Source organism: Hyla sarda, chromosome 8 (genome assembly GCF_029499605.1).
Source record: "Hyla sarda isolate aHylSar1 chromosome 8, aHylSar1.hap1, whole genome shotgun sequence".
Classification (NCBI taxonomy): domain Eukaryota; kingdom Metazoa; phylum Chordata; class Amphibia; order Anura; family Hylidae; genus Hyla; species Hyla sarda.
The window spans coordinates 201,467,823-201,494,628 of record NC_079196.1 but is presented as its reverse complement, the minus strand read 5'-3'; the positions used below and the strand labels follow the sequence as shown (position 1 = coordinate 201,494,628).

At 46.2% G+C, this 26,806-nt stretch overlaps 2 protein-coding genes across 2 annotated transcripts in view; one reads left to right on the top strand and one right to left on the bottom strand.

Moving 5' to 3' along the window:
* Window positions 1-7,083: 7,083 nt before the first annotated feature.
* On the bottom strand, window positions 7,084-25,136 carry RNPS1 (RNA binding protein with serine rich domain 1). The gene is made up of 7 exons (XM_056534705.1): window positions 24,908-25,136; window positions 17,737-17,892; window positions 17,448-17,642; window positions 15,374-15,476; window positions 14,979-15,132; window positions 9,740-9,884; window positions 7,084-8,003 (listed from the first exon to the last, which is right to left on the bottom strand). The coding sequence occupies exons 1-7, from the start codon at window positions 24,982-24,984 to the stop codon at window positions 7,904-7,906; spliced, it is 930 nt and encodes a 309-aa protein (XP_056390680.1). The 5' UTR covers window positions 24,985-25,136; the 3' UTR covers window positions 7,084-7,903.
* LOC130284394 (uncharacterized) overlaps window positions 25,096-26,806 on the top strand; it is a 43,220-nt gene continuing 41,509 nt past the window's right edge. The window contains exon 1 of the mRNA XM_056534704.1: window positions 25,096-25,233. The gene's annotated coding sequence lies outside the window, so the exon portion shown is untranslated. The remainder of the gene's footprint in view (window positions 25,234-26,806) is intronic.

The window sequence follows — 26,806 nt, the reverse complement described above, 5'->3', positions numbered from 1 at the left end:
TGTCACAAAGCAGAATGAGAAGCCAACCAAGGATATGTCCGAAGGTCCCCAGAAAGAATTCCGGACAAAAAAACCTAACCACCGGATATGATCATCCGGACAAAAAGTGAAGAAATGGGTGGGTGCGATGTCCCCCAATGAAGGCTACGAGAAAGATTTTACAGCGAGTACCAAAAAATCTCCTTTTCTCGGTCGCTCTTCTTTGGGGGACACCTTACTGATAGGACGTACCAAAGCAGTCCCCTAGGGTGGGAAAAACAACCACCAGAGAAAAGGAAGCAGTCCCGAGACAGAAATCACATGTCCACAAAGGCCTGCGGACGAGTCCTCAGGCCAGACAAACCAGGCCCAGAAATTGGGCTCCCAGAAGATCCCACGTCCTGCAGAAAAAAACCATACCTGATTTACAAATGGTGCCGCACACCAAGCCTGCAGGCGCAGAATCAAGAGAAAAAGGATGTATGCGGAGCAGGAAACATACAGACACCGTTGGACCTTACAGGTAGAAAGGTCCCACAAAGATACACTTTGCGGAAGGTCACCTGGAAGAGAGACAAAGGACTGCAGACGTAGAAACGGAGGAGGTGACCTGATGGACCAGAAAAGCATACAGACACAGTCTGGTCATGTGGCATAGGGACCATGGCCACGCCGGTCCCGCATACGGAAACACACAGCGAAGTGAGATTTCAGCCTTAGATAGAGTAACAGGCATGCAGAGAGGAATCTGGTAAAGTAGGGAACCCTACAAACCAGCATGTGGTGCATAGTAGAAGGGCCCCAGAGCCACCCGAGGAGACTCAGAACTACCCCTTGGCAGTGTCTTATACCAGAACCACCGTCTACGGTGTGGAAAGAGTATGGCAGGTGACCCAACGTAGTAGGAGACCATGCGGAAAACCGTCCGGCCGACTGGAATAGGATCCCTGAGCGCACAGGGTCACTCCATTCAACCTCCCACAGAAAGCAAGGAACTGGAGTGCGGCCCATCCTATGGGCAACCTGGTGGCGTAGAAGACCAAACAGACGAAGGACTGTCTGACTGGCATGAACCCCTGTGAATCTATAGGGACCCTCCTCCAGAACCTCCACCAGGAGACATGGATAGAAACCCTGCCCCCTAGAGATAGGGGAAGGCAGAGGGGCTGTAGAATGCATCCTTGTCATCCGATAGGGTCCGCAGGACACGCATGGTCAGTTCTACGTATAACGCACGGCAGAGGGCCACCAGAATGCCAGCTGCGGATACATCCGCAGATGAAAGGCGGTGTAGGAGACACTGCCGACCACTGTCTGGCGTACTGGTACGGGTCCATAGCGGACAACAAGTCATTCCGACGGGCACCTCAAAGGGTAGTCAGGTACCGGGTCCAGCCGCAGCTACATCAGTCATGAGATGTGTGACAGGCGGTGTAGGAAACCATGCAGACCACTGTCCAGCTTACCGACATGGGACCAGAGGGGATAACCAGTAAATCCATCAGACCTGTCGCACAGAAGTGAGTTACCGTAATTCCAGCAGCAGATACAGCAGCCAATTGATGTGTGACCGGCAGCCGAATAACCATGCAGACCACTGTCTGACTTGCTGGTATGGGTTCATAGTAGACAAGTCATGCAGTCGGGCACTTCGTAGTAGTGAGGTACCGGAACTCCAGCCACAGCTACATCAGTCGTGTGATGTAGTAAACCATGCAGACCACAGTCTGGCTTACTGGTATGGGTCCATAGTAGATAACGGTTCATTCCATCAGACACCTTGCTCAGTAGTGAGGTACTGGAATTCCAGCAGCAGATCCATCAGCCACGTGATGTGTGACAAGCGGCAGAGGAAACCACGCAGACCTGTGTCTGGCTTACTGGTATGGGTGCATAGTGGACAACAAGTCATGCAGCCGGGCACCTCGCAGTAATGAGATACCGGAACTCCAGCCGCAGGTATATCAACCGTGTGATAGGCCATGCAGGAGACCAGGTAGGGGGGTTTGGTATACTCACCCATCCGCCACATACTCACCCTTGAAGACTTTGACCAGCTAGGGCCACCTGCCTTAAGCCGACCTGGTAAATGAGGGACCCGGACCCAGGGTACACCACCAGGCGCTGGTTGTTGGCATGGAGGGGTTAACGGCTCATCCAGCAATGCCCCGTGCCCCTAGCTCGCAAGTGGGGGATCAGACAGCGCAATGTTCCAGTCACCCCACACTAGAAAAAACAAAAGGAGAGAAAAACTAAACTTTAGACTGAAACTAAGGAAGAAAAAAAAAAGCGAGAAAAAGACATGGTCTGGGGAGCTCCCAGATCTGTGTCTTGCCTCCTTACTGACCAGCTAAAACTGGTTACCTCACTTCCGGTGGGCAGGTATATCCTGCCAGGGAGGAGCCAACTTTTTTTTCCTAGTGTCAGCGCCTCCTAGTGGCAAGAACATATACCCATCAGTAAAGTGTCCCCCATTGAAGAGCGACCAAGAAATAGTAGTATTGCAGTTTACAGTATAAGCAATTGCAAGATTTTTTTTTAATTAAAAATATTAAACTACCCATAAAAATTATATTTAATGATTTACTATTAACAGAAGGGCCTCTGAAGTCCTCTGGCTGCCTTTGCCATCAGATAATTTCCTAGTTGCCGTGGTCACCATTGACTTCAGCATCTAAGCAGTTAAACATCCTAGCATCTAAGTGATCTCCAGATCTGGCCACTGGTGGCTGCAGATAGCAGCCAGCACCCACTGGGTACAGAGCAGGCTTAGCTCCCGAGTCTTCTCCATCCTTCCCACCTGACATACGCGGCCGGAAACCTATTTCGAGAAAGGAGCTTTATAAGCCTGTATGCATTAGCTCACCTGGGAATGCAGTTTACATATAAAGGTTTTTGGCATTGGAATGTTCTAACAGGCAAAGATATTTGGGGAGGAAGATCATATTAAGGCAGTGTTCACATAGACTGATCCGCAGCGTCCCATGGCGCAGCACTTTTGCTCACACCATGGGTCAGGGGGTCCAGAGAGCTGTGGATCTGTCCGTGTGAACGCGGCCTAATACTATTGGCCATAGGAGAGCATTCCAAGATTTACACTGATCAGTGAGAAGAACCAGATGCGCAACATTCGATCTTTACGATTCCTTAGGTGCCCTAGTGATCATATCTAGGTCAACCACGGTTTTAGGTCCGGTGAGAAAACCGCACGGGACAAAAATGAGCCGACCGGAGTCAGCGTTTCACTCCGGTCGGCTCATTGAAATACATTACATACGGGCAGCATACGGCAGGGATACGGGAGAGCCCGGTTTTAGCTCCCCCCAGCCTTATGTGGGCCCGTATGGCTGAAAACATGATGTGAACCCTGCCTTATCCATTCTGCTACTAATTTGACCACCATAAAGAGAGCCTTCTTGCCGTAGCCACACGGCTAAGGGCTCTATCAATTAAAGGGGTACTCCACCCCTAGACCTTATCCCCCATCCATAGATGGGAACCCCCGCTATTTCGGCTGCGGCACTCCAGATGTCCAGTGCATGGAGCGAAGTTCGCTCCGTGCCGGATGACTGGCGATGTGGGGCGGAGACTCGTGCCATCACGCCCCGCTCGTGACATCACAGCCATGCCCCTCAATGCAAGTCTATGGGAGGGGGCATGACGTCATGAGCCTCCGGCGCTAAACCCAGCGCTCTAAACGAACGCCGGATGCAGCATGGTGGTGATCGCAGGGGTCTCCAGCAGCGAGACCCCGCGATATGGGATAAGATGTCTAGGGGCAGAGTACTCCTTTAACACCAATAACAATGGTAGGAAGGCATCCTTATCAGGTATCTCTGCAAGCCAAAAAAGGCCGGTTTACAAACATCAACTAGGACACTAGCACAAGGGGCACAATAGAAAACCGGGAACAAACCTAAGCAGAACTTGCCGCAGAACGTTCCACTCCATGGAATTGGTGAGAGATGAAGGCCCATTTCTGACATTGTGCAAAGCCAACATGTGGCAGGACTTGGGTACATCTAATGTTATCTATGGTCTGGGGAGCAAACACTATAGTCACCCTTAGTATTGATACGAGGGACATTGACTGCTCCGCCATATATGCCAGAATTCCAAATGGCATTTTTAGCAGGATCACGCATGCCCGGGTATCCTAGGAATGTCTCCAATATTTCTTTGGCTGCCCAGTCACCACATTTATCTCCAATCAAGCATTTATGGTGCCAGCTTCAGCAACCTATCAGTGTTCAGTGTCCAGCTGTAACATCTGTGGGCAAAAGTGCCACAGGATGCCATAGGGAACCCAACCATATCTCATCTTGTATTCACACTAGAGACGGCCAACAGGTAACTAAAGCCTCTAGAGTTGAGCGAACTTACAGTAAATTGGCTCATAGCGAACCTCGCAGCTCGGCTATTGATTACTTTAATCTGCGTAAATTAGTTCAGCTTTCCAAGGGCTCCTGTTGCCTGGAAAAGGTGGATACAGACCTAGGAGACCTAAGGCTGTCATCTCAGACTTTTCCAGGCGACCAGAGCCCTTGGAAAGCTGAACTAATTTATGCAGACTTAAGTAATCAACAGCAGAGCAGCGAGGTTCGCTACAAGCCAATTTACTGTAAGATCACAACTCTAAAAGCCACCTCTCACTTTTAGTTTTCCCCCAATAAACGTCTCTTTCTCCTATTGTAATCGCCTACATATATCATTACAGTCCCCACAGAAACTTTCATTCAACCCCAACAATTCCTACTTGCCGTGTCTCAGTTCTGTTTGACAACTGATTGGTTGAAGTTCACTCTGTGTCCAGCAGGTGGCACAAGCGGATCGCTCGTGTGTGATTCACCACGCTCACTCGTTTATAATCAATCAGGACTCTCAATGACCAACGAGACCTCTGCTCCATAAATCGTCTGTTTAATCCACAGTTCTCAGTTTACAGATATGGAACAGACATTTAAAATAAAACAAAAAAATAAACAAAAACACTACAAAATAAAACATTGAATGTAAAAAGGTCATCTGTACAGGTTCTACCTTCCAATATATTTTCCATACGAAGGTCAACTGGAAATATTAATCAGCTCCTGGCTGCAGAACATCGCACCCTGAAGACTCAGGGACATCGGGGGATCCTTACAAGTCACGGTCACTGGTTCTAAAAATGGTTGTAATATACTTGAGTTTGTCTGATCTCTTAATGATTTAGGGCAGTGTTTCCCAACCAGGGTGCCTCCAGCTGTTGCAAAACTAAAACTCCCAGCATGCCCGGACAGCCTCCGGCTGTCCGGGCATGCTGGGAGTTGTAGTTTTGCAACAGCTGGAGGCACACTGGTTGGGAAACACTCTTTTAGGTTATGTTCACACTTTTTTTGCTGCAGAGTTTCTGCATATTTTGCTGCAGAGTTTCTGACTAATTGGCTTCAATGGGAAGCAAAATTTGCTTGAGAAAATCTGCATCAGGAGGAGCAGAGTAGATGTATGTATATTATATGTATTTGTGGGGAAAGATTCAGTATAACGTGTCATTTATTAAAAATCTCCAAACTTTCCATGCTTTGGAGTCCAGTGGGCGGTACTAAAATAGAGTCACACCACCCACTGGACTCCTAAGCACAGAAAGAGATTTTAAATCAATAAAATTACAAGTTATGCTGAGGCTTTTCCCACAAAACTACATAAATCAATCTACTCAGCTCCTCCTGTTCTATAATCTGAGGCTGATGAATTAGATCAGTGTTTCACCAAACAATGTGCCTCCAGCTGTTGACGACAACTCCCAAAATGGCTGGACAGCATGCTGGGAGCTGTATTTTTGCAACAGCTGGAGGCATGCTGGTTGGGAAACACTGGATTAGACAGTGGTTTCCTGGTCATAGGTTCCATTTAATCTAACCCAGTGTTTCCTGCTGAGTGTGCCTCCAGCTGTTGCAAAACTGGCTGTACGGGTATGCTGGAAGTTGTAGTTTTGCAACAGCTGGAGGCACACCGGCTCCCGAAACACTTATCTAACCTAATGCTCCATCCCTAACAAGTTTAAAGAGGGTCGTCACAGGGAACCAATTGCATTTATAGATGCATGATGTCTTATCATAAGCTTTTGCTCCCGCCATGGGCCGGGGGTCCAGAGTTCTGGGTTTTATGAATTCAGAACCAAATCGTAGCTCTAAATGGTGTTCATAGGACTTTGCTTCCAATAATTATTGGTCAAACCCATCTCCATTCCTAAGATTCACATTGCATTTAAAAAGGGGTACTCCACTCAAAATGTTTTTTTTTAAATCAACTGGTGCCAGAAAAGTTAAACAGATTTGTACTTCCAGTACTTAACTGCTGTATGATCCAGAGGAAGTTATTTTCTTTTTGAATTTCCTTTCTGTCTGACCACAGTGCTCTCTGCTGACACCTCTGTCCATTTTAGGAACTGTCCAGAGCAGGATAGGTTTGGTATGGGGATTTACTCCTGATCTGGCAAGTTCCTAAAATGGACAGAGGTGTCAGCAGAGAGCACTGTGGTCATACAGAAAGGAAATTCAAAAAGAAAATAACTTCCTGTGGATCATAACAGCAGCTGATAAGTACTGGAAGGATTAAGTTTTTTTTTAATAGAAGTAATTTATAAATCTGTTTTAACTTTCTGGCACCAGTTGATTTAAAAAAACAAAAAATGTTTTCCAGTGGAGTACCCCTTTAAAAGGGGTCCCATAATGTACTGAGGACAGGGGGTGGTATGGAGGAAGAATGTTTTTATACACGATATAGCACCCCAATAAAAATTCAATGTGCTCTTGCTGGGACAGAGGATAGCATCAGTCTATAACATAATATGGCTCATACAGGTACATATAGATTTTTACGGGTGGTTTCACACACAGGGTTTCTTCTGGAAGAGGGGGGGTGGGATTTCTGCACCCCACCAAAACTTCCAATAGGAATTAATTATAAAGAAAGGATTAAAAGGGGTACTCTCGTGAAAAAAGACATTTTAATTCACTGGTGCCAGAACGTTAAAAAGATTTGTAAATTACTTCTATTTAAAAATCTTAATCCTTCCAGCTGCTGTATACCCCAGAGAAAGTTCTTTTCTTTATAAGTTTATTTTCTGTCTGATCACAGTGCTCTCTGCTGACACCTCTGTCCATGGCAGGAACTTTCCAGAGCAGGAGAGGTTTGCTATGGGGATTTGCTCCTACTCTGGACAGTTCCTGACATGGACAGAGGTGTCAGCAGAGAGCACTGTGGTCAGACAAAGGAAATTTAAAAAGAAAAGAACTTTCTCTGGATTATACAGCAGCTGATAAATACTGGAGGGATTAAGATTTTTTTTAATAGAAGTAATTTACAAATCTGTTTAATGTTCTGGCACCGGTGAATTAAAAAAAATAATAATAATTCACCGGAGTACCCCTTTAAGGCTCTTTTTACAGCACGATTGCCGAAACGTACACATGGCCCCCGGCCATAAAAGTGCCATTCTGGCCTCCATTATGGTGGTTTACATAAAAAGGTTTCGATGTTTGGAATCAAAAACGGCAATGACATTTTTTTGACAGAAAAGAAAAATGTGTGTGAAACCATCCCGTAAACCAGTTTAAACCATATTTAAAAGAGTAGGTTAAAAAAAGTCGAAAAAAAACAATCATCATCTATGACAGCAAATGGGAAACAGTGAGAAATGACAACATTTTGGGGGTATTAAAACAGTAAAGACAAACTAAGATTTCTGTTTTATTCTTACAAAACGTCTTTGATGGATATATATATTACAAGCTCGCCTCTTAAGGTCAGGCTACAGCCGTGTTTCGCCTCGTTCCGTATAACAGTCCTTGATGTGGCTGTACCGTCAACAAACGTGGGTCTTTTTATTGTGAGTTGGAGGCCTGGCGGGTGGGATGTCGTGACAAGAGGGAAGATGGGAGTTTCACCGTGATGAGTTGGAGCTGGAACGGCTGCGGTGACGGCGGCGTGCAGGGGACCGAGAGCGGCGCCGGACAGGGGAGCGTCGGCGAGGGGAACGGGACCTGCAGAGGGAACAGAGAGTGTTACCTGCTACACCATATATACTTCATATTTAAAAAAAAATAATAATTTAAAAAAAAAAGTGGACAATGCTTTAAAGGTAGTATTTTTTTGTTAAATTTTTTTTTTCATATCAACTGGCTCCAGAAAGTTAAACAGATGTTTTAATTACTTCTATTAAAAAAATCTTAATCCTTCCAGTACTTATCTGCTGAAATTGAGTTACTCTTTTGTCAGACAGAGGTGTCAGCAGAGAGCACTGTGGTCAGACAAAAGAACAACTCACCTTCAGCAGGTAAGTACTGGAAGGATTAAGATTTATTTTATCAGCTGCTAAAGTTGAGTTGTTCTTTTCTGTCTGACCACAGTGCTCTCTGCTGACATCTCTGTCTGCCTCAGGGACTGTCCAGAGCAGAAGAGGTGTGCTATGGGGATTTGCTGCTATTCTGGACAGTTCCTGAGAGACAGAGGTGTCAGCAGAGAGCACTGTGATCAGACTGAAAAGAACAACTCAACTTCAGCAGATGATAAGTACTGGAAGGATTAAGATTTTTTTAATAGAAGTAATTTACAAATCTGGTTAACATTCTGGAGCCTTTTTTTCATGGAATACCCCTTTAACAAGTGTGCCTCCAGCTGATGCAAAACTACAACTTCCAGCCGAAGGCTGTCCGGGCATGCTGGGAGTTGTAGTTTTGCATATGCTGGAGGCACACTTGTTAATAACACTGCTTTAAAAAGATGTGATGTAGGATTAGAAAAATGAAGAATGGATCCTAGAAACAATGGGCTGCAATACCAGACACCGCCACTAGACAAAAGTGACACAGATTTTTGGAGGGTCGGGGAAGAGTCATATTTGAGGCTTCCGTCTGGCAATATACCTCCAACAGATACACGTGAACAGAGCCTTTTGGAAAAAAAAATTCAAAAACACTATGACCAAATTGATACCATGTTTTGCTGAATGCAGAAGGGTACAGCCACGACACAGGGATCTCTCTGACATTTTTCGTGTCATGCTCTGCCCCCTGAGGCCCTGCACTTCGCTTATCACAGTATCAGTCCTGCCCAGAGTGTTCCTTTATTAAAGGCGCATTTGTGTTTGGAGCCAAGACTACGCTGCTCAGCCCATACAGAAACAGGGAAAACAAATCAGTGTCCAGAAATAAGGAAGAGATCACCCAAGGAGGCACAAGCTACTTATAGATCCAGGAGGTTAGGCAAAGCTTAAGCCATGAGAGTTAAAGGGGCTATCCAGGAAAAAAAAACTTATATATTATATTTAAAAATTAACGTGCTCCAGAAAATTAAACAGATTTGTAAATTAAATCTTAATCCTTTCCGTACTTATGAGCTGCTGAAGTTGAGTTGTTCTTTTCTGTCTGTGCTCTCTGATGACACTTGTCTCGGCAACTGTCCAGAGTAGAAACAAATCCCCATAGCAAACCTCTTCAACTCTGTGCAGTTCCCGAGACAAGCAGAGATGTCAGCAGAGAGCACTGTTGCCAGACAGAAAAACAACAACAACTCAACTTCAGCAGCTGATAAGTACTGAAAGGATTACGATTTTTTTATAGAAGTAATTTACAAATCTGTTTAACTTTATGGAGCAAGAATAAAGGGGTATTCCTGGAATACCCCTTTACAATGCTGAATGGAAAGGAGTTAGAGTTATAAAGGAGAGTGCAGAGAACATGGCTGCTTTGGTGCTTGCACAAGACAGAAGATGCACTACCTCCTCCTCATACGCGGGGGAGAACGACGCCACATAGGGGGAGGGGGCAACATCCGACGGGGAGGGCTGAATCTTCGAGGCACCACCCGCATGGGTCGAGGGGTTAGCACTGCTGAAGCGGTGATCTCCTGGCCGTCAATCTGTCCTGAAAGGGATACAAAAAACAAATCTCTGTCAGTTCCTGGCGTCATTCTTTCAAATCCAGCTGGCTGTACAACATACATGAGTGTGTTAGTCCAAACCAGCGTTGAGCGCGAATATTCGAAATGTGAATTTTTACCGCCAATATCGGCACTTCGGGATTTCGCAAATATTTAGACTATAGTGATATATATTCGTAAGGACGAATATTCATTTTTTATTCAAATTTTTAAGCAAATGTATGCGAATATCTGCACTTCCAGACTGGACACTGAGCCCTCCCTTCTTTTAGGTGGAAGATATAATTGCGCATGAAATGCAAATTTCATTATGAGTTTTCACATAAAAAAAAAAAAAAACACAACATAAGCGAATATGCAAATTTCATTATGAGTTTTCACATAAAAAAAAAAAAAAAAACATAAGCGAATATGCAAATTTCGCTAACATAGGACGAATATTCATCCATACAGTCACGAAATATCGCAAATTTGAATATGGCCCCTGCGGCTCATCACTAGTCCAAACCCACTGATTACTATTCTCCACCCCCCCCAAACAGCGGATGTTAGGGGAAGAGAAGGATCAGGCTGCTATAATTGTGTGCAATCTATTTGTTCTTAACCTCTTCAGGACACAGGGCGTATGGATACACCCTGCATTTCGAGTCCTTAAGGACACAGGCCGTATCCATACGCCCGTGGGAATTCAGGTCCCCACCGCTAGCCGGTTGGGGACCGGAGCCGGATGCCTGCTGAAATCGTTCAGCAGGCATCGCGGCATATTGCCCAGGGGGGGTTCATTATGTCCCCCCATGTCGGCGATGGCCGCAGATCGCTGGGCAATTCAGCCCAGCGATCTGCAGCAGATTCCGGGTCAATCGGGTCTCCAGTGTCTGACGGCACCGAACAGCCATAGCCAGCAGGGGTGAGGTGGCACTGGTGCCACCTCACGATCGCCCCGATTCGTCGGCCGGTTTACCGGCCGACCAATCAGGGCACCTGCTGCGGGTGTCACTCTCGCAACCCGCTCCGCCCCTCTTCCGGAGGACGTGAGCGGGTGCAGGAAGAAGACCCCGGGAGCTGGGGACCCCGTTCCCCGTCGTCCCTGTTGGAATCGGGGCATCAGGAGCGGCAGCGGCGAGGGACTGACCTGGAAAGCAGCAAATGGAGATGATTGACAGCCTCCTACTGTTGCTTAGCAACAGCTCCCAGCATGCAAAAAGGGCATGCTGGGAGCTGTAGTTATGCAACAGCAGGAGGCAGACCACCACAACTCCCAGCATTCCCTTATGGGCATGCTGGGACTTATAGTTTTGCAACAGCTGGAGGCACATTTTTTCTATGGAAAAGTGTACCTTCAGCTGTTGTATAACTACAACTCCCAGCTTGCACAAACAGCTAAAGTGCATGCTGGGAGTTGTAGTGGTGCATCTGCTGGTTGCATAACTACAACTCCCAGCATGCCCGTTGGCTGTCGGTGACTGCTGAGAGTTGTAGTTTTGCAACAGCTGAAGGCACACTGGTTGTGAAACACTGAGGTAGGTCACAAACTCAGTTATACACAACCAGTGTGCCTACAGCTGTTGCAAAACTAAAACTCTCAGCATGTACAGTCTGTCAGCGCATGCTGGGAGTTGTAATTTTGCAACAGCTGGATGTCCCCCCCCCCCCCCCCCCAATGTGAACGTACAGGGTACACTCACATGGGCGGAGGTTTACAGTAAGTATCCGGCTGCAAGTTTGAGCTGCGGCAAATTTTCTGCCGCAGCTCAAACTGCCAGCGAGAAACTACTGTGAACCCCTGCCCGTGTGACTGTACCCTAAAAACACTACACTACCACAAAAAATGTAAAAAACAACACTACATATACCCCTCCACAGCCCCCCTCCACTCCCCAATAAAAATGAAAAAAGTCTGGTACGCCACTGTTTCCAAAACGGAGCCTCCAGCTGTTGCAAAACAACTACTCCCAGTATTACCAGATAGCCACTGACCAGGCATGCTGGGAGTTTTACAACAGCTGGAGGCACCCTGTTTGGGAATCACTGGCGTAGAATACCCCTATGTCAACCCCTATGCAAGTCCCTAATTTAGGCCCCAAATGTGCATGGCGCTCTCACTTTGGAGCCCTGTCGTATTTCAAGGCAACAGTTTAGGGCCACATATGGGGTATCGCCATACTCGGGAGAAATTGGGCTTCAAATTTTGGGGGGTATTTTCTGCTTTTACCCTTTTTAAAAATGTAAAATTTTGGGGAAAACAAGCATTTTAGGTCAAATTTTTTTTTTTTTTTACATTTGCAAAAGTCATGAAACACCTGTGGGGTATTAAGTCTCACTTTATCCCATGTTACATTCCCCGAAAGGTCTAGTTTCCAAAATGATATGCCATGTGTAGGGATCGACCGATTATCGGTATGGCCGATATTATCGTCCGATAATTACCTTGCCGATAAGCCTATAATGCCCAGCCCCACGCACCGCCCCCACCGCAACCCCCCCCCCCCCCCCCCCCGCGACCGCTCCCCCCACCGTAGTGCTGGGCGGTATACCAGTATGGATTTTTGCCCATACCGCTATACCGGTCGGGCCCCTCCCCCACCCTCCGAGTCAATAAAAAAAAAATTAAACTTACCCGTAATGGGGGTGGTCCGGGCCATCCATCCTTCCTTCCTGTAGTGTCCGGCGGCATTCCGGGTGGAGGGTGAACCGGTCAGGGCTGTCCTTCTCCGGGGGTCATCTTCTCCACTCCGGGCAGGCTCAAGCCTAGTACGCTGCATAGACGCCGCTACGCCGTGACGTCAGGTGCGTCTATGCAGCGTACTAGGCCGGAGCCTGCCCGGAGTGGAGAAGATGATCCCCGGAAAAGAAGTACAGCCCGGACCGGTTCACCCTCCACCCGGAATGCCGCCGGACACTACAGGAAGGAAGGATGGCCCGGACCACCCTGACAGGTAGGGGGAGAGAAGCGGGTGGCGGCAGCGGTCTATGGCACCGCAAAAGCCACTGCAGTGCATTGATTCAAAGCGCCTGCTTTAAATCAATGATCTGCAGCGGTGTCGAGGGGGGATAAATAGCCGATAACTTACACCGGAATATCGGTATAAGTTATCGGCTATCAGCCCTAACCTCCACCGATTATCGGTATCTGTCCTAAAAAACAGATATCGGTCGATCCCTAGCCATATGTTTTTTTTTTTTTTTTGCTGTTTTGACACCATAGGGGCTTCCAAAAGGTGACATGCCCCCCAAAAACCATTTCAGAAAAATGTTCTCTCCAAAATCCCCTTGTGGCTCCTTGCCTTCTGAGCCCTCTACTTCTACTCAAAAATTGGGTCTACAAGAACATGTGAGTGTAAAAAAATGAAGATTTTGAATTTTCTACTTCACTTTGCTGCTATTCCTGTGAAACACCTAAAGGTTTAAAAACATTTACTGAATGTCATTTTGAATACTTTGGGGGTGTAGTTTTTATAATGGGGTCATTTGTGGGGTATTTCTAATATGAAGACCCTTCAAATCCACTTCAAAACTGAACTGGTCCCTGAAAAATATCGAGTTTGAAAAATTGGAAAATTGCTGCTGAACTTTGAAGCCCTCTGGTGTCTTCCAAAAGTAAAAACTCATAAATTTTATGATGCAAAAATAAAGTAGACATATTGTATATGTGAATAAAAAAAAAAAATATTTGGAATATCCATTTTCCTTACAAGCAGAGAGCTTCAAAGTTAGAAAAATGCATAATTTTCTAATTTTTCAACAAATTTTGGGATTTTTCACCAAGAAAGGATGCAAGTTACCAAAAAATTTTACCACTATGTTAAAGTAGAATATGTCACGAAAAAACTATCTCTGAATCAGAATGATAACTAAAAGCATTCCAGAGTTATTAATGTTTAAAGTTACAGTGGTCAGATGTGCAAAAAACTCTCTGGTCCTTAAGGCCAAAATGGGCTTGGTCCTTAAGGGGTTAAATTGTACCTCTCATGATCTTGTTACATTTTACAATCCTCCCAATTCACGGCCCCCATTATGATAAACCATCCCCTGCCTTTATTGTTATTATTTTTTAGTTTTCTACCTTGATATTGCTCTGTATTTTCTGCTCAGTCTCAGACAGATTCACAGACTGGGAAGGGGTGTTACCCAGCAGGCGTGACATCATCTGAAGTCATACAGGGGAGAACTTCCTCCCTCACTCTGCTACACACAGCCCAGAGCAGTTCAGTGTGAGATGTGCTATAATTGGCTAATGCTGCACTGACCTGGTGTCCAAAAGGAGCAGCTAACCCTGGTACAGGTAAAGACAGACACCAGTCAGTGCACGCACTTCAGTAGTACAGGTAAGGAGTAGCACAGAACATGTAATACCTCCCTGAACTGTAGGGGGCACTACCAGACACCAGTCAGTGCACGCACTTCAGTAGTACAGGTGTTTTATCAGTGAATGTCCATTCTGATTGGTTGGTTCTTCCAGCCATTGACACGTTTCACAGATCTGGACTGTCCGTACATTGTATGTTGAGTCTGGTTACAAGTTACAATGGTCCAGAAAAGACCATTACAGGTTGAAACTATTGTTGAGGCCATTGTAAGTTGAGAGATCACTGTATTGTCTTTATTACATAAAAGGGGTACTCTACTGTTTAAACACTCATCCCCTATCCACAGCATAAGTGTCTGATCATGGGAGGGTCCGTCTGCTGCCCCCCCCCCCCCCCCTCCTAAATATCTGTGTCTACATGCCACCTCCATGCATTCTCTATAGGAGCGCTCGAGACAACCAACTGCTGTACTCGTGTATCTCCAGCACTCCCATAGACAGTGCATGGAGGGAGCGCGCCGCCCCCCACTTTGTAAACAGGGACATTCAGGCGCCATTTGGAAGAAAGTGCGCCAGATTAAGTTGTCAATCGCTGGTGTACGCCTTTAAGAGCCTCATGCACAGGGCTGCATTACAGAACCCACTCTGTACAAATGTATGTTCTACACCAAGCATGACACACAAAACATATGGGTGCATGACCTATCCTATGACAATATACACAGACATCTCTACAAATATTGATAAAAACATCTTAATGTCCCTCCATTACCTCCATCCATGTGTTTCAGGGCCTTGTCTGCCTCATCTGGAGCCTCAAATTCCACATATGCGTAGCCCTTGTTGAGATGTGGGTGGATGCGGTCTATGGGCATGTCAATCATCTTAATCTTCCCGTAGGTAGAGAAGATCTCCATTATGTGGTCCTAGGAAAAACAGCATATAGAAATGTGTAAGTTTAGTCATGGGTGTGCGTTAAATCCATAACATGTCCATGTATGCAGCACAAAGATTGCGACAATTCCCCATGGAATTTATAGGGTAAAGTCTTAACCCTTTTGCTGCGGATGACTGACAGATCTATAACAAAATGCGCAACTGTGGAATTTAAGTCATTTTTGTTTTGACAACGGCAACTCAGGAAGACTTGGGGCAGTCTGAGCTAACCTTTGTAACGTTCCTTGTCAGCCTCCCAATATGCACTTTTGTTGGTTTTGGACTCGGACTCCTCCTTTTCCTCTCTTTTTCATCACGTTTTGGCTGTTTTGATCTGTTAACATAAATAAATAAAAATTCAATTTTTTTTACATTTGATCATTGTAACTTGAAACCAGACTCACCATACAATGCTACAGACAGTCCAGATCTGTGAAACATGTCAATGGCTGGAAGATATGAACAATCAGAATGGACATTCACTGGTAAAACACCTGTATTACTTAAAGGGGAAGTCCAGTTGTGAAAAACGTATCCCCCATCCTAAGAATAGGGAATACGTTTCAGATCGTGGGGGGTCCGACCACTGGGGCCCCCCCGCAATCGCCATGTACGGTTCCCCTGGCTCGCTGGCCATATAGCGGGTGTCGCCCCCTCAATACAGCGTTATGGCAGAGCTGTAGATTGACGAAGGCAGTGCTATAGAGTTGTTTTGAGGGGGCGTGTCTGGTAGCGCCCTCTACAGTACAGGGAGGTATTACATGTTCTGTACTCTTTACCTGTATCAGGGTTAGCTGCTCCTTGGGACACCAGGTGAGGGCGGCTCCATGTTACTATTTTAGGACATTGTGTGTTCTGTACAGGACCCTGAAGAAGCTCCTGTCCTCTACATAAACAGTGATTATAGCTCCCAGCAGATCTGTATTACTTTTAAATGTAAGGATTTGATTTATCTATATTAGTTATCTACTTATTTTTCTTTAATTCTCACTTTTTCCTATTTTTGGATGATATTTTGGTGGCTTCAGAACCAATTACCAGGTTTTCAGAGTTATGGTCTCAACATACAATGGTTTCACCATACAATGGTCGTCCTGGAACCAATTAATACTGTAACATGAGGGACTGCTCTGTGTGTGTGTGTGTGTGTGTGTATATGTATGTATGTATGTATGTATGTATGTATGTATGTATGTGTATATATATGACACTATAGGTTCTCCTGGTAACTAAAGGAAAGATCTATACTGCGCCAATGAATGTGCCTGTACTTGTTTCTGCTTTGTGTCCTGGCAGTTTAGCTTTGTCATATGGACATAACATAGTTCAGCTGTATAAGGATATTTATGCAGATGGTGAACTGCATTAAAAAAGAAAGAAAAAAAAAAAAGGGTGGGGGGCACAAAAAAAATTCAATAACTGATCTGTTTCATATTCACCCTAGTATAAATAGTGATAGTGAGAATGTGGACTCTTATAGATATAAGGGGTGATTGATCATTGCTGGTGTAGGTGAACAATTTTTGTCCGCTATTAAATTGTGCAGATGTGTATGTGCGCCAAATGTATTTATTCCATAAATACTGGGCACCTACACAATGAATGACATTTTAGTTCAGTACAACCTTTTCTATGGTTTTACTTGCTGCGCAGAACTTTACGACTTAATCCCATTGTGAAGAAAAAAAAGTTACCATTGCATCCACCAAGTAAGGCTGGGTTCACACTACGTTTTCTCCCATACGGGAGCGCATACGGCAGGGGAGAGCTAAAACCTTGCGCTCCTGTATGCCTTCGTATGCGCTCCCGTATGTCATTCATTTCAATGAGCCGGCCGGAGTGAAACGTTCGGTCCGGTCGGCTCATTTTTGCGCCGTATGCGCTTTTACGACCGGACCTCAAACCATGGTTGACCACAGTTTTAGGTCCGGTTGTAAAAGCGCATACGGCGTGTGCCGTAGTGTGAACCCACCCTAAAACAAACTTCAATAGCAAATCTGCAAACTTTGCAAAATTCTAATGCAATGTGCAAATATTTGTGATTTTGTAAAAAGTGTAAACACAATGCTAAATCTCCCCCCAAAGTTTCAAATGGGGAGAGATTTATCAAAACCTGTCTAGAGGTCAAGTTGCCCAGTTGCCCATAGCAACCAATCAGATCGCTTCTTTCATTTCTGAAAAACTAAAGAAGCGATCTGATTGGTTGATATGGGCAACTTTTCCTCTGGACGGGTTTTGATAAAGTGTTGTAATGGAGGCACTGAGGCAGCGCATCTGTGATCAAATGAAATCAGATAGAACATACTTAGAGCGGGAGCGCCTTCGGTTATCATGGCGGCGGCGGGAAGGACTCGGTGAACCGGAGGAGCTGCTGGAGCTGGAGCTTCGTGATGAGCTGGAGCTACCCGACCGGCTGGAAGCAGAGGAAGAACTGGATCCTGAGCTAGAGCCGGAGCTGGAGCCAGAGGATGAACTGGATGAGGAGCTGGACCGGGAGCGACTGAAAGGAAGAAGCAGAGAATACTTGTCATTCAGTAACAGAGACATCAGGGACCTCAGTGCTGAATCCTCAGGACATTACAGAGCACACGTACCTGCTGCTACTGCTACCACTGGAGGCGCTGCGCCTCTTTCTTGTTTTGTCCCGGCCGCGATCTTTCTCCCCTGCCTCTTTATTGGGCACCTTCTCTTTGGTACGCTCCTTAGCCCGGTCCTCGGAGCGCTCTTTGCGTTTGCTTGGAGAGGGAGCCCTGGAAGAAAATAAAGAAATAGAATGTGTGTGTGAGAGAGAGAGTGAGTGTGTGTGTGTGAGTATATTTTTTTCCCTACACATTCTATTATATATTACAAACTAGAAGCAATCATATAGCCAAAAGTGATAACTAATAATCCCCTTCTTCAGTGTGCTTCCAGCTGTTGCAAAACTACATCTCCCAGTATGACCGGAAAGCCTTTGGCCCGGGCATGCTGGGAATTGTAGTTTTGCAACAGCTGGAGGCGCCCTAGTTGGGAAACACTGCTATGCAGGCAAGAAATGTTGTGGCTATTGTAACACAAAGCCACTTAATATGATAGAATAAATAAGTCAATTCTCCCATTGTATTGTATGGAGTGGTGAATGAGAAGACGAGATTACACAGGTATACAAAGCCAGCCCAGGACACACCCAGCACTGCAAGCATCAGCACTCCAAATACAGCATCATATGGAAACGATGTATTCAGCTACAGTGTATACACAGACAAGAACAAATGCAAAACAGATACCTATAATCCCCATACACAGCAGGTATCGCATAGGCATGAACAGGTTAACAATATACACATCCATAGTGAAAGGAACAGGAGGGTGCGGTATTCTACTGTGCACTGTGGGGGTCCAGTCTGCCATCTCACCTGAGGGGCTTATGTTTTCCTATTTAGTACATTTTTCATAAGGGGCGTTTTATTATGGAGGCGCTGAGCTGACATTAGTGGTCTATGGTGTGTGTGTGTATATATATATATATATATTAGGGGTGTGAATCGCCAAGAATTTGGCGATTCGATTCGAATCGCGATACCAGTGTGGCGATTCGATATATCGCGATACCGTCTAGGTGACGATACATCGCGATATATCGCCCACCTGGGAGCATTCATAGATCCCAATAGACGCCGCTGTCAGCTTTGACAGCGGCGATCTAGTACTCCGGTGCTCACTTTTCTCATGTTATCCCGTCCGGGCTGCAAAATAAAATAAAACGCACTTTATCTTACCTGCCAACGAGCCCGCGGAGCTCCGGTACAGTCCGGTACAGGTGTTCGGTCCCCGGGCTGTATTCTTCTTACTTCCTGTTAGTCCGGCACGTCACATGGAGCTTCAGCCTATCACCAGCCGCAGCGATGTCCCGCCTCCGCTGGTGATAGGCTGAAGCTCCATGTGACGTGCCGGACTAACAGGAAGTAAGAAGAATACAGCCCGGGGACCGAACACCTGTACCGGACTGTACCGGAGCTCCGCGGGCCCGTTGGCAGGTAAGAGAAAGTGCGTTTTATTAAAAATTCCACATCCCTAAAAGAATCGATTCAAAAATATTTTGAATCGATTCTGTATCGGCAAATGAAAAATCGCGATTATCGCGAGAATCGATTTTTTCTTACATCCCTAATATATATATATATATACACACACACACACACACACATACACACACACACACACACATATACATATACATACACACACACACACACACAACATTCCATATGTATCTGATGGACTCCTACAGATAGACTGATGAGGAGGATAGGGGGTTCCTACGGATACAATGATGTGGAGGATAAGGGGGTCCTACGGATACAATGATGTGGAGGATAAGGGGGTCCTACGGATACAATGATGTGGAGGATAAGGGGGTCCTACGGATACAATGATGTGGAGGATAAGGGGGTCCTACGGATACAATGATGTGGAGGATAAGGGGGTCCTACGGATACAATGATGTGGAGGATAAGGGGGTCCTACACATACACTGATGAGGAGGATAAGGGGGTCCTACGGATACAATGATGTGGAGGATAAGGGGGTCCTACGGATACAGTGATGATGAGGATAAGGGGGTCCTACAGATACACTGATGGAGGATAAGGGGTCCTACAGATACACTGATGGAGGATAAGGGGTCCTACAGATACACTGATGGAGGATAAGGGGTCCTACAGATACACTGATGGAGGATAAGGGGTCCTACAGATACACTGATGGAGGATAAGGGGTCCTACAGATACACTGATGGAGGATAAGGGGTCCTACAGATACACTGATGGAGGATAAGGGGTCCTACAGATACACTGATGGAGGATAAGGGGTCCTACAGATACACTGATGGAGGATAAGGGGTCCTACAGATACACTGATGGAGGATAAGGGGTCCTACAGATACACTGATGGAGGATAAGGGGTCCTACAGATACACTGATGGAGGATAAGGGGTCCTACAGATACACTGATGGAGGATAAGGGGTCCTACAGATACACTGATGATGAAGATAAGGGGGTCCTACGGATACACTAATGTGGAGGATAAGGGGGTCCTACAGATACAATGATGTGGAGGATAAGGGGGTCCTACGGATACAATGATGTGGAGGATAAGGGGGTCCTACACATACACTGATGAGGAGGATAAGGGGGTCCTACGGATACACTGATGGAGGATAAGGGGTCCTACAGATACACTGATGGAGGATAAGGGGTCCTACAGATACACTGATGGAGGATAAGGGGTCCTACAGATACACTGATGGAGGATAAGGGGTCCTACAGATACACTGATGGAGGATAAGGGGTCCTACAGATACACTGATGGAGGATAAGGGGTCCTACAGATACACTGATGGAGGATAAGGGGTCCTACAGATACACTGATGATGAAGATAAGGGGGTCCTACGGATACACTAATGTGGAGGATAAGGGGGTCCTACAGATACAATGATGTGGAGGATAAGGGGGTCCTACAGATACAATGATGTGGAGGATAAGGGGGTCCTACGGATACAATGATGTGGAGGATAAGGGGGTCCTACGGATACAATGATATGGAGGATAAGGGGGTCCTACAGATACAGTGATGTGGAGGATAAGGGGGTCCTACGGATAAACTGATGTGGAGGATAAGGGGGTCCTATGGATACACTAATGACGATAATGGAGGGGCTTGGTTTCCCAGCGTTTGAACCCTCGTGATCTAAAACTTATCCCCTTCTTTGGATAGGGGATACGTTTTATTTCACTGGGAATACTCTTAAAATAGCTTTTTCTTTACAGAAAAAAAAAAAAAAAAGTGAAACGTAAACAAAATGCAATGTGAACCCGATCTCTTCTATACAGCAGAAAAAAAAGTGTAAATGCAACATATGAACTGGTCCTATTTTATACAACCAAAAAAACAAAAGCCACACACACACACACACTAAAACATAAGCAAAACCCAGTGTAAAAAAATATAAGAAACGACTATTTTATAATGCAAAAATAATTAAAATAACAAAAAACCCTCAAAGTAAAACAGAGAAATGTAAAGAAAAAGAAGAGTGAACCCACCCTTACTGCTTTGAAAGGGATTGGCCAGGTAACTTAAAAAGGTTTTAATGTATTTGAGACAAATAAAAACAAACGCAGTGTAAATCCGGGCTGTATAAAAAAAAATAAAAAAAAAAAAAAAGTGTGAACAAAATTCAGTGTTCGTCCGATTCTAGAAATTTTTTTTTTTTTATATTATGTATATAATAAATTAAAGGAAACAATGATAAAATAAAAAAAAATAAAAAAAACAGTAAAACGTAAACAAAACAAAAAACACAGCAGCAGCAGCAGCAGCACTCCGCCCATACACAGTCCAGCCCCCTGGACTCTGAACATTTTCACAACGCACGGCCCAGAGATCCCCTTTAAAAATAAGACCCCACGGTAACACAGTAGGGCTATGATCACACAGGGGAATGTCCACCAGTATATTTCCGCGCAGAGCGTGGCGGTGCAGGACCGCTCAAAAACACGCCATCTTCATAGACACAATGGCCGACATTTATCATTGTCTTTATAGACTGTTTTTTGTGTCTAGAAAAGGCGCAAAAAAGGCGAAAGCAGGGTTTATTTGCTCCTTTTGGTTTATACATTTTTGTGCTGATTTTGAGTTGCAATCCACTGATTTTGGCAACACACACGATATAAAAGGGTTTTATGAACTGCGCCTTTTTTGGGAAAAAGGCGAAAAGCCGCTGAAATGTCTCTACAAACTCAACCAGCCCAGTGTATATGGTGAATGTGAAGAGAGAAATTGCAGAAAATGTGACCTGCACAAAATTTATCAAATGCTCTGCGACCATTTAATAAATGTGGCGCTCCTACACATTACCAATGAACAAAAAAATAAAAATAAAAAAAGTGTAGAAAAATGCTCCACTTACACCTACAACTAGTGCTGGGCGGTATACCGGTTCATACCGAAATGTTTGTCCTGCGCGATATGAATTTTTCCCCACACCGCAATACCAGTTTGGCCCCTCCCCCTCGGGAATGCATGAATTATCAGCCCAACGCTGACCCGCGAGTGCTGTTCTGCCCCCCCCCCACCAAATTAATTATTAGCGCAGCACTGCTCTGTTCCCATCGGGGTAAATACTCACATATCACTCGCAAGCGCTGCCCTCCTCGTCCTCCTGTTTGTTGTGGCCACCGGCGCTGACACTATTAGGGATCGACCGCTATCGTTTTTTTTTTAGGGCCGATACCGATAATCTGTGGCCTATCAGGCCGATAACTTATACCGATATTCCGGTATAAGTTATCGGCTATTTCTCCACCCCTTAAGAAGCCGCTGCAGGTCATTGATTTAAAGCGGGCGCTTTAAATCAATGAACTGCAGCGGCTTTGGCTGAATCAGAGACCACCGCCGCACACGCTTCTCTCCCCCTGCCTGTCCGGGGGTCCTCCCAACCACCGCCGCTGCCCCCCAGCCATCCCACCCCTACCCCCGCACCGTACACAGCCGCTATCCCCCCATGCACCGCACCCCACCGCTGCCCCATTGCCTCCCCTATCCCCGGTTTTATAATTACCTGTTCCCGGGGTCCGAGGTCCGCGTTACTTCTGGCTCCCATCCTGCGCTGTCACTGAGCGCACTGACTGTGACGTCACGTTGAGGACGTCACCGCGCTGCGCAGCGCACCGTGTAACGCAGCAGGAGCCAGAAGTAGCGCGGGCCCCAGACCCCGGGAACAGGTAATTATAAAACCGGGGATAGGGGAGGCAATGGGGGCGGTGTGCGGTGTGGTGGCGTGCGGCGGGACATTATCTCAAGGTAATTGCCGATAACGTCAAAAACCGTGAATATCGGCCGATCCCTACACTCTATACTGTATCCCTATGCCCGGGCTGCAAATGGTAAACAAAAATTTTAACGCACCTTCCTACGTCAGCCTTACGCTCTTCCAGGGGATGGGAATGTCGGAGAGCCGTCAGCCTATCAGCTGCCGCAGCGATGTTCTGCCTCAGCCAGTGACAGGCTGAGCCCACTGTCATGTAAGAAGCCATCACTGGCCGAGAAGGAACATCGCTGCGGCCGCTGATAGGCTGACGGCTCTCCGACATTCCCGTCCCCTGGAAGAGCGTAAGGCCGACGTAGGAAGGTGCGTTACAGTTTTTGTTTACCATTTGCAGCCAGGGCATAGGGATACAGCGTACAGTATAGAGTGTCAGCGCCGGCGGCCACAACAAACGGGAGGACGAGGAGGGCAGCGCTTGCGGGTGATATGTGAGTATTTACCCCGATGGGGACAGCGCAGCGCTGGGCTGGGCTGATAATTTTTTGGGGAGGGGGAAATACTGTTATATACCGTGGAACCGCCATAAGTTACAAAAATACCGTGATACACACATTTGGTCGTACCGCCCAGCTCTACCTACACTGATAAATGCCGGCCAATGCATTTCCGAGCCGATTCCACAAAAAAAAAAATTAACATTTCTGTGAAGGTTGGAACTGGAATTTCCGTGGCAGAAGTTCCCTCTGCAAAAATTTCACCGTGAAAACAATGGGACTCTGCTGCAACTGATTTTCCAAGTGGAATTTTTCCACGGATTCCGCAGTGTGAATATAGCTTAAGGCTGCATTCACACAACGAGATATAGATAGAATATTATATTATATATTTTTTTTCTCTTTAATATAAATACATATATATATATATATATATATATATATATATATATTATTTTCGATATATATTTCTCTTTTTTTTTTTTTTTTTTTTTTTATACAACTACAGTGAATTTCAATGTACCCTTTGACTTCTATTGGCTGATTGTAGACTTGCGCCCGTATTGGTCCGATGTTTAATCTTTTTTCACATCACTGTGTGTAAATCGTATCACTCTGCGTTGTGACCAACTTACTCATGTACTTTTTCAATTTCACACACACTTTTTTTTTGGGCAATAGCCTAAAACAATCAAGGGAATAAAACTGAACAAACAGGGTTTACAAAAAGTAAACAGAACAAAACCCTTCTACCGTATGTCTGGCATATTCGCTTTTTACACAGACGTATAACAGTACATTCAACGGATACAAAAATTGCGCGGTGAATGCAAACTAACCAAGTGATTCCCAACCATTCCATGCAAAACTACAACTCCCAGCATGCCTGCACAGCCAACTGTAGACATGTTGGCTGGGAAACAAACCGTACAAGAACCTACATGACCCTCAGCAGTGTTTCCTAACCAGAGCGCCTCCAGCTGTTGCAAAACTACAACTCCCAGCATGCCCGGACAGCCAAAGGCTGTCCGGGCATGCTGGGAGTTGTAGTTTTGCAACAGCTGCAGGCACCCTGGTTAGGAAACACTGCTCTAATATGCTTGCTGTCAGTGAATGGAAACAGTCTAATTCTTCTTGACCTGGTGGTGCTCACACAGCTGAGCGTTTGCTACAATGTATCAGTATAATATATCTAATATACAGAACAGCTATGGACCATATAGTGAGGGGAGAGTGAATGGTCACTCTGGGAGCCGCCATCTTTACCCCTAATAAGAGCTGAGGGGAGTTAATACATAGAAGGCTGAGGCCTGGCGACAATTCATACAAACCGCGCATCATCCGGGAACAATTCACACTCACAGACAACGACAACACCCAGCAGAGCGATAACCGGGCCCTCCCGGAGGGATCAGGGTCCCCGCGCCACAGGATGGACGAGGATTGCGGACGAGGCACTTACATTTTCCCGAGCTTTCTCTGCTTCTCCCTCCTGAGCTCCGATAAGCCGTCGCGCTCGCTATGACGCGGGGCCGCCATTCTGCAGCCTACAAGACTCCGGTCGCTGTGGAGATGACGTCACGCAGTGAGAGAAAAGAGAGAGAGAGAGGGGAAGGGGCGTGTCCTCTAGGAAAGGAAAGACTCCAGTGCTGGTTTCCATGGGGAATGTTCGGTCACTAAAGGGTTCAATTCACCAAGTCTCCGCCCACTCCCATAACCCCTCTGTGATTCCTTCTCCCTATGTAAACAAACAAAAGACAGGAAGATGGCGACACTACCGGAGATACGGTATGTATGGGGAGAAGGACTACAGAGCTCAGCATGCCCTGATGTCTGTGTATTAGGAGGAGGGGTCTGTGTCCTGGTGTCTGTGTATTAGGAGGAGGAGAGGTCTGTGTATTAGGAGGAGGAGAGGTCAGTGTCCTGATGTCTGTGTATTAGGAGGAGGGGAGGTCTGTGTCCTGATGTCTGTGTATTAGGAGGAGGAGAGGTCTGTGTCCTGATGTCTGTGTATTAGGAGGAGGAGGGGTCTGTGTCCTGATGTCTGTGTATTAGGAGGAGGAGAGGGCTGTGTATTAGGAGGAGGAGGGGTCTGTGTCCTGGTGTCTGTGTATTAGGAGGAGGAGAGGTCTGTGTCCTGATGTCTGTGTATTAGGAGGAGGAGAGGTCTGTGTATTAGGAGGAGGAGGGGTCTGTGTCCTGATGTCTGTGTATTAGGAGGAGGAGGGGTCTGTGTCCTGATGTCTGTGTATTAGGAGGAGGAGGGGTCTGTGTCCTGATGTCTGTGTATTAGGAGGAGGAGGGATCAGTGTCCTGATGTCTGTGTATTAGGAGGAGGAGGGGTCAGTGTCCTGATGTCTGTGTATTAGGAGGAGGAGGGGTCTGTGTCCTGATGTCTGTGTATTAGGAGGAGGAGAGGTCTGTGTCCTGATGTCTGTGTATTAGGAGGAGGAGGGGTCTGTGTCCTGATGTCTGTGTATTAGGAGGAGGAGAGGTCTGTGTCCTGATGTCTGTGTATTAGGAGGAGGAGGAGAGGGCTGTGTCCTGATGTCTGTGTATTAGGAGGAGGAGAGGTCTGTGTCCTGATGTCTGTGTATTAGGAGGAGGAGAGGGCTGTGTCCTGATATCTGTGTATTAGGAGGAGGAGGGGTCTGTGTCCTGATGTCTGTGTATTAGGAGGAGGAGAGGTCTGTGTCCTGATGTCTGTGTATTAGGAGGAGGAGGGGTCTGTGTCCTGATGTCTGTGTATTAGGAGGAGGAGGGGTCTGTGTCCTGATGTCTGTGTATTAGGAGGAGGAGGGGTCTGTGTCCTGATGTCTGTGTATTAGGAGGAGGGGTCTGTGTCCTGATGTCTGTGTATTAGGAGGAGGAGGGGGTCTGTGTACTGATGTCTGTGTATTAGGAGGAGGAGAGGTCTGTGTCCTGATGTCTGTGTATTAGGAGAAGGAGAGGGCTGTGTCCTGATGTCTGTGTATTAGGAGGAGGAGAGGGCTGTGTCCTGATGTCTGTGTATTAGGAGGAGGAGAGGTCTGTGTCCTGATGTCTGTGTATTAGGAGGAGGAGAGGTCTGTGTCCTGATGTCTGTGTATAAGGAGGAGGAGAGGTCTGTGTCCTGATGTCTGTGTATTAGGAGGAGGAGGGGTCTGTGTCCTGATGTCTGTGTATTAGGAGGAGGAGGGGTCTGTGTCCTGAAGTCTGTGTATTAGGAGGAGGAGGAGAGGGCTGTGTCCTGATGTCTGTGTATTAGGAGGAGGAGGGGTCTGTGTCCTGATGTCTGTGTATTAGGAGGAGGAGGAGAGGGCTGTGTCCTGATGTCTGTGTATTAGGAGGAAAGGTCTGTGTCCTGATGTCTGTGTATTAG

What these genes read in the sequence shown, in the direction of transcription:
- RNPS1 (XM_056534705.1), bottom strand. Translation starts at nt 24,984, where the DNA reads ATGGCGGCCCCGCGTCATAGCGAGCGCGACGGCTTATCGGAGCTCAGG. An exon ending in CGAAGGCGCTCCCGCTCTAA is followed by an intron (nt 15,477 to 17,447) that starts GTATGTTCTATC and finishes TTATGTTAACAG; the next exon opens with ATCAAAACAGCCAAAACGTG. An exon ending in CCTGAAACACATGGATGGAG is followed by an intron (nt 9,885 to 14,978) that starts GTAATGGAGGGA and finishes TATCCCTTTCAG; the next exon opens with GACAGATTGACGGCCAGGAG.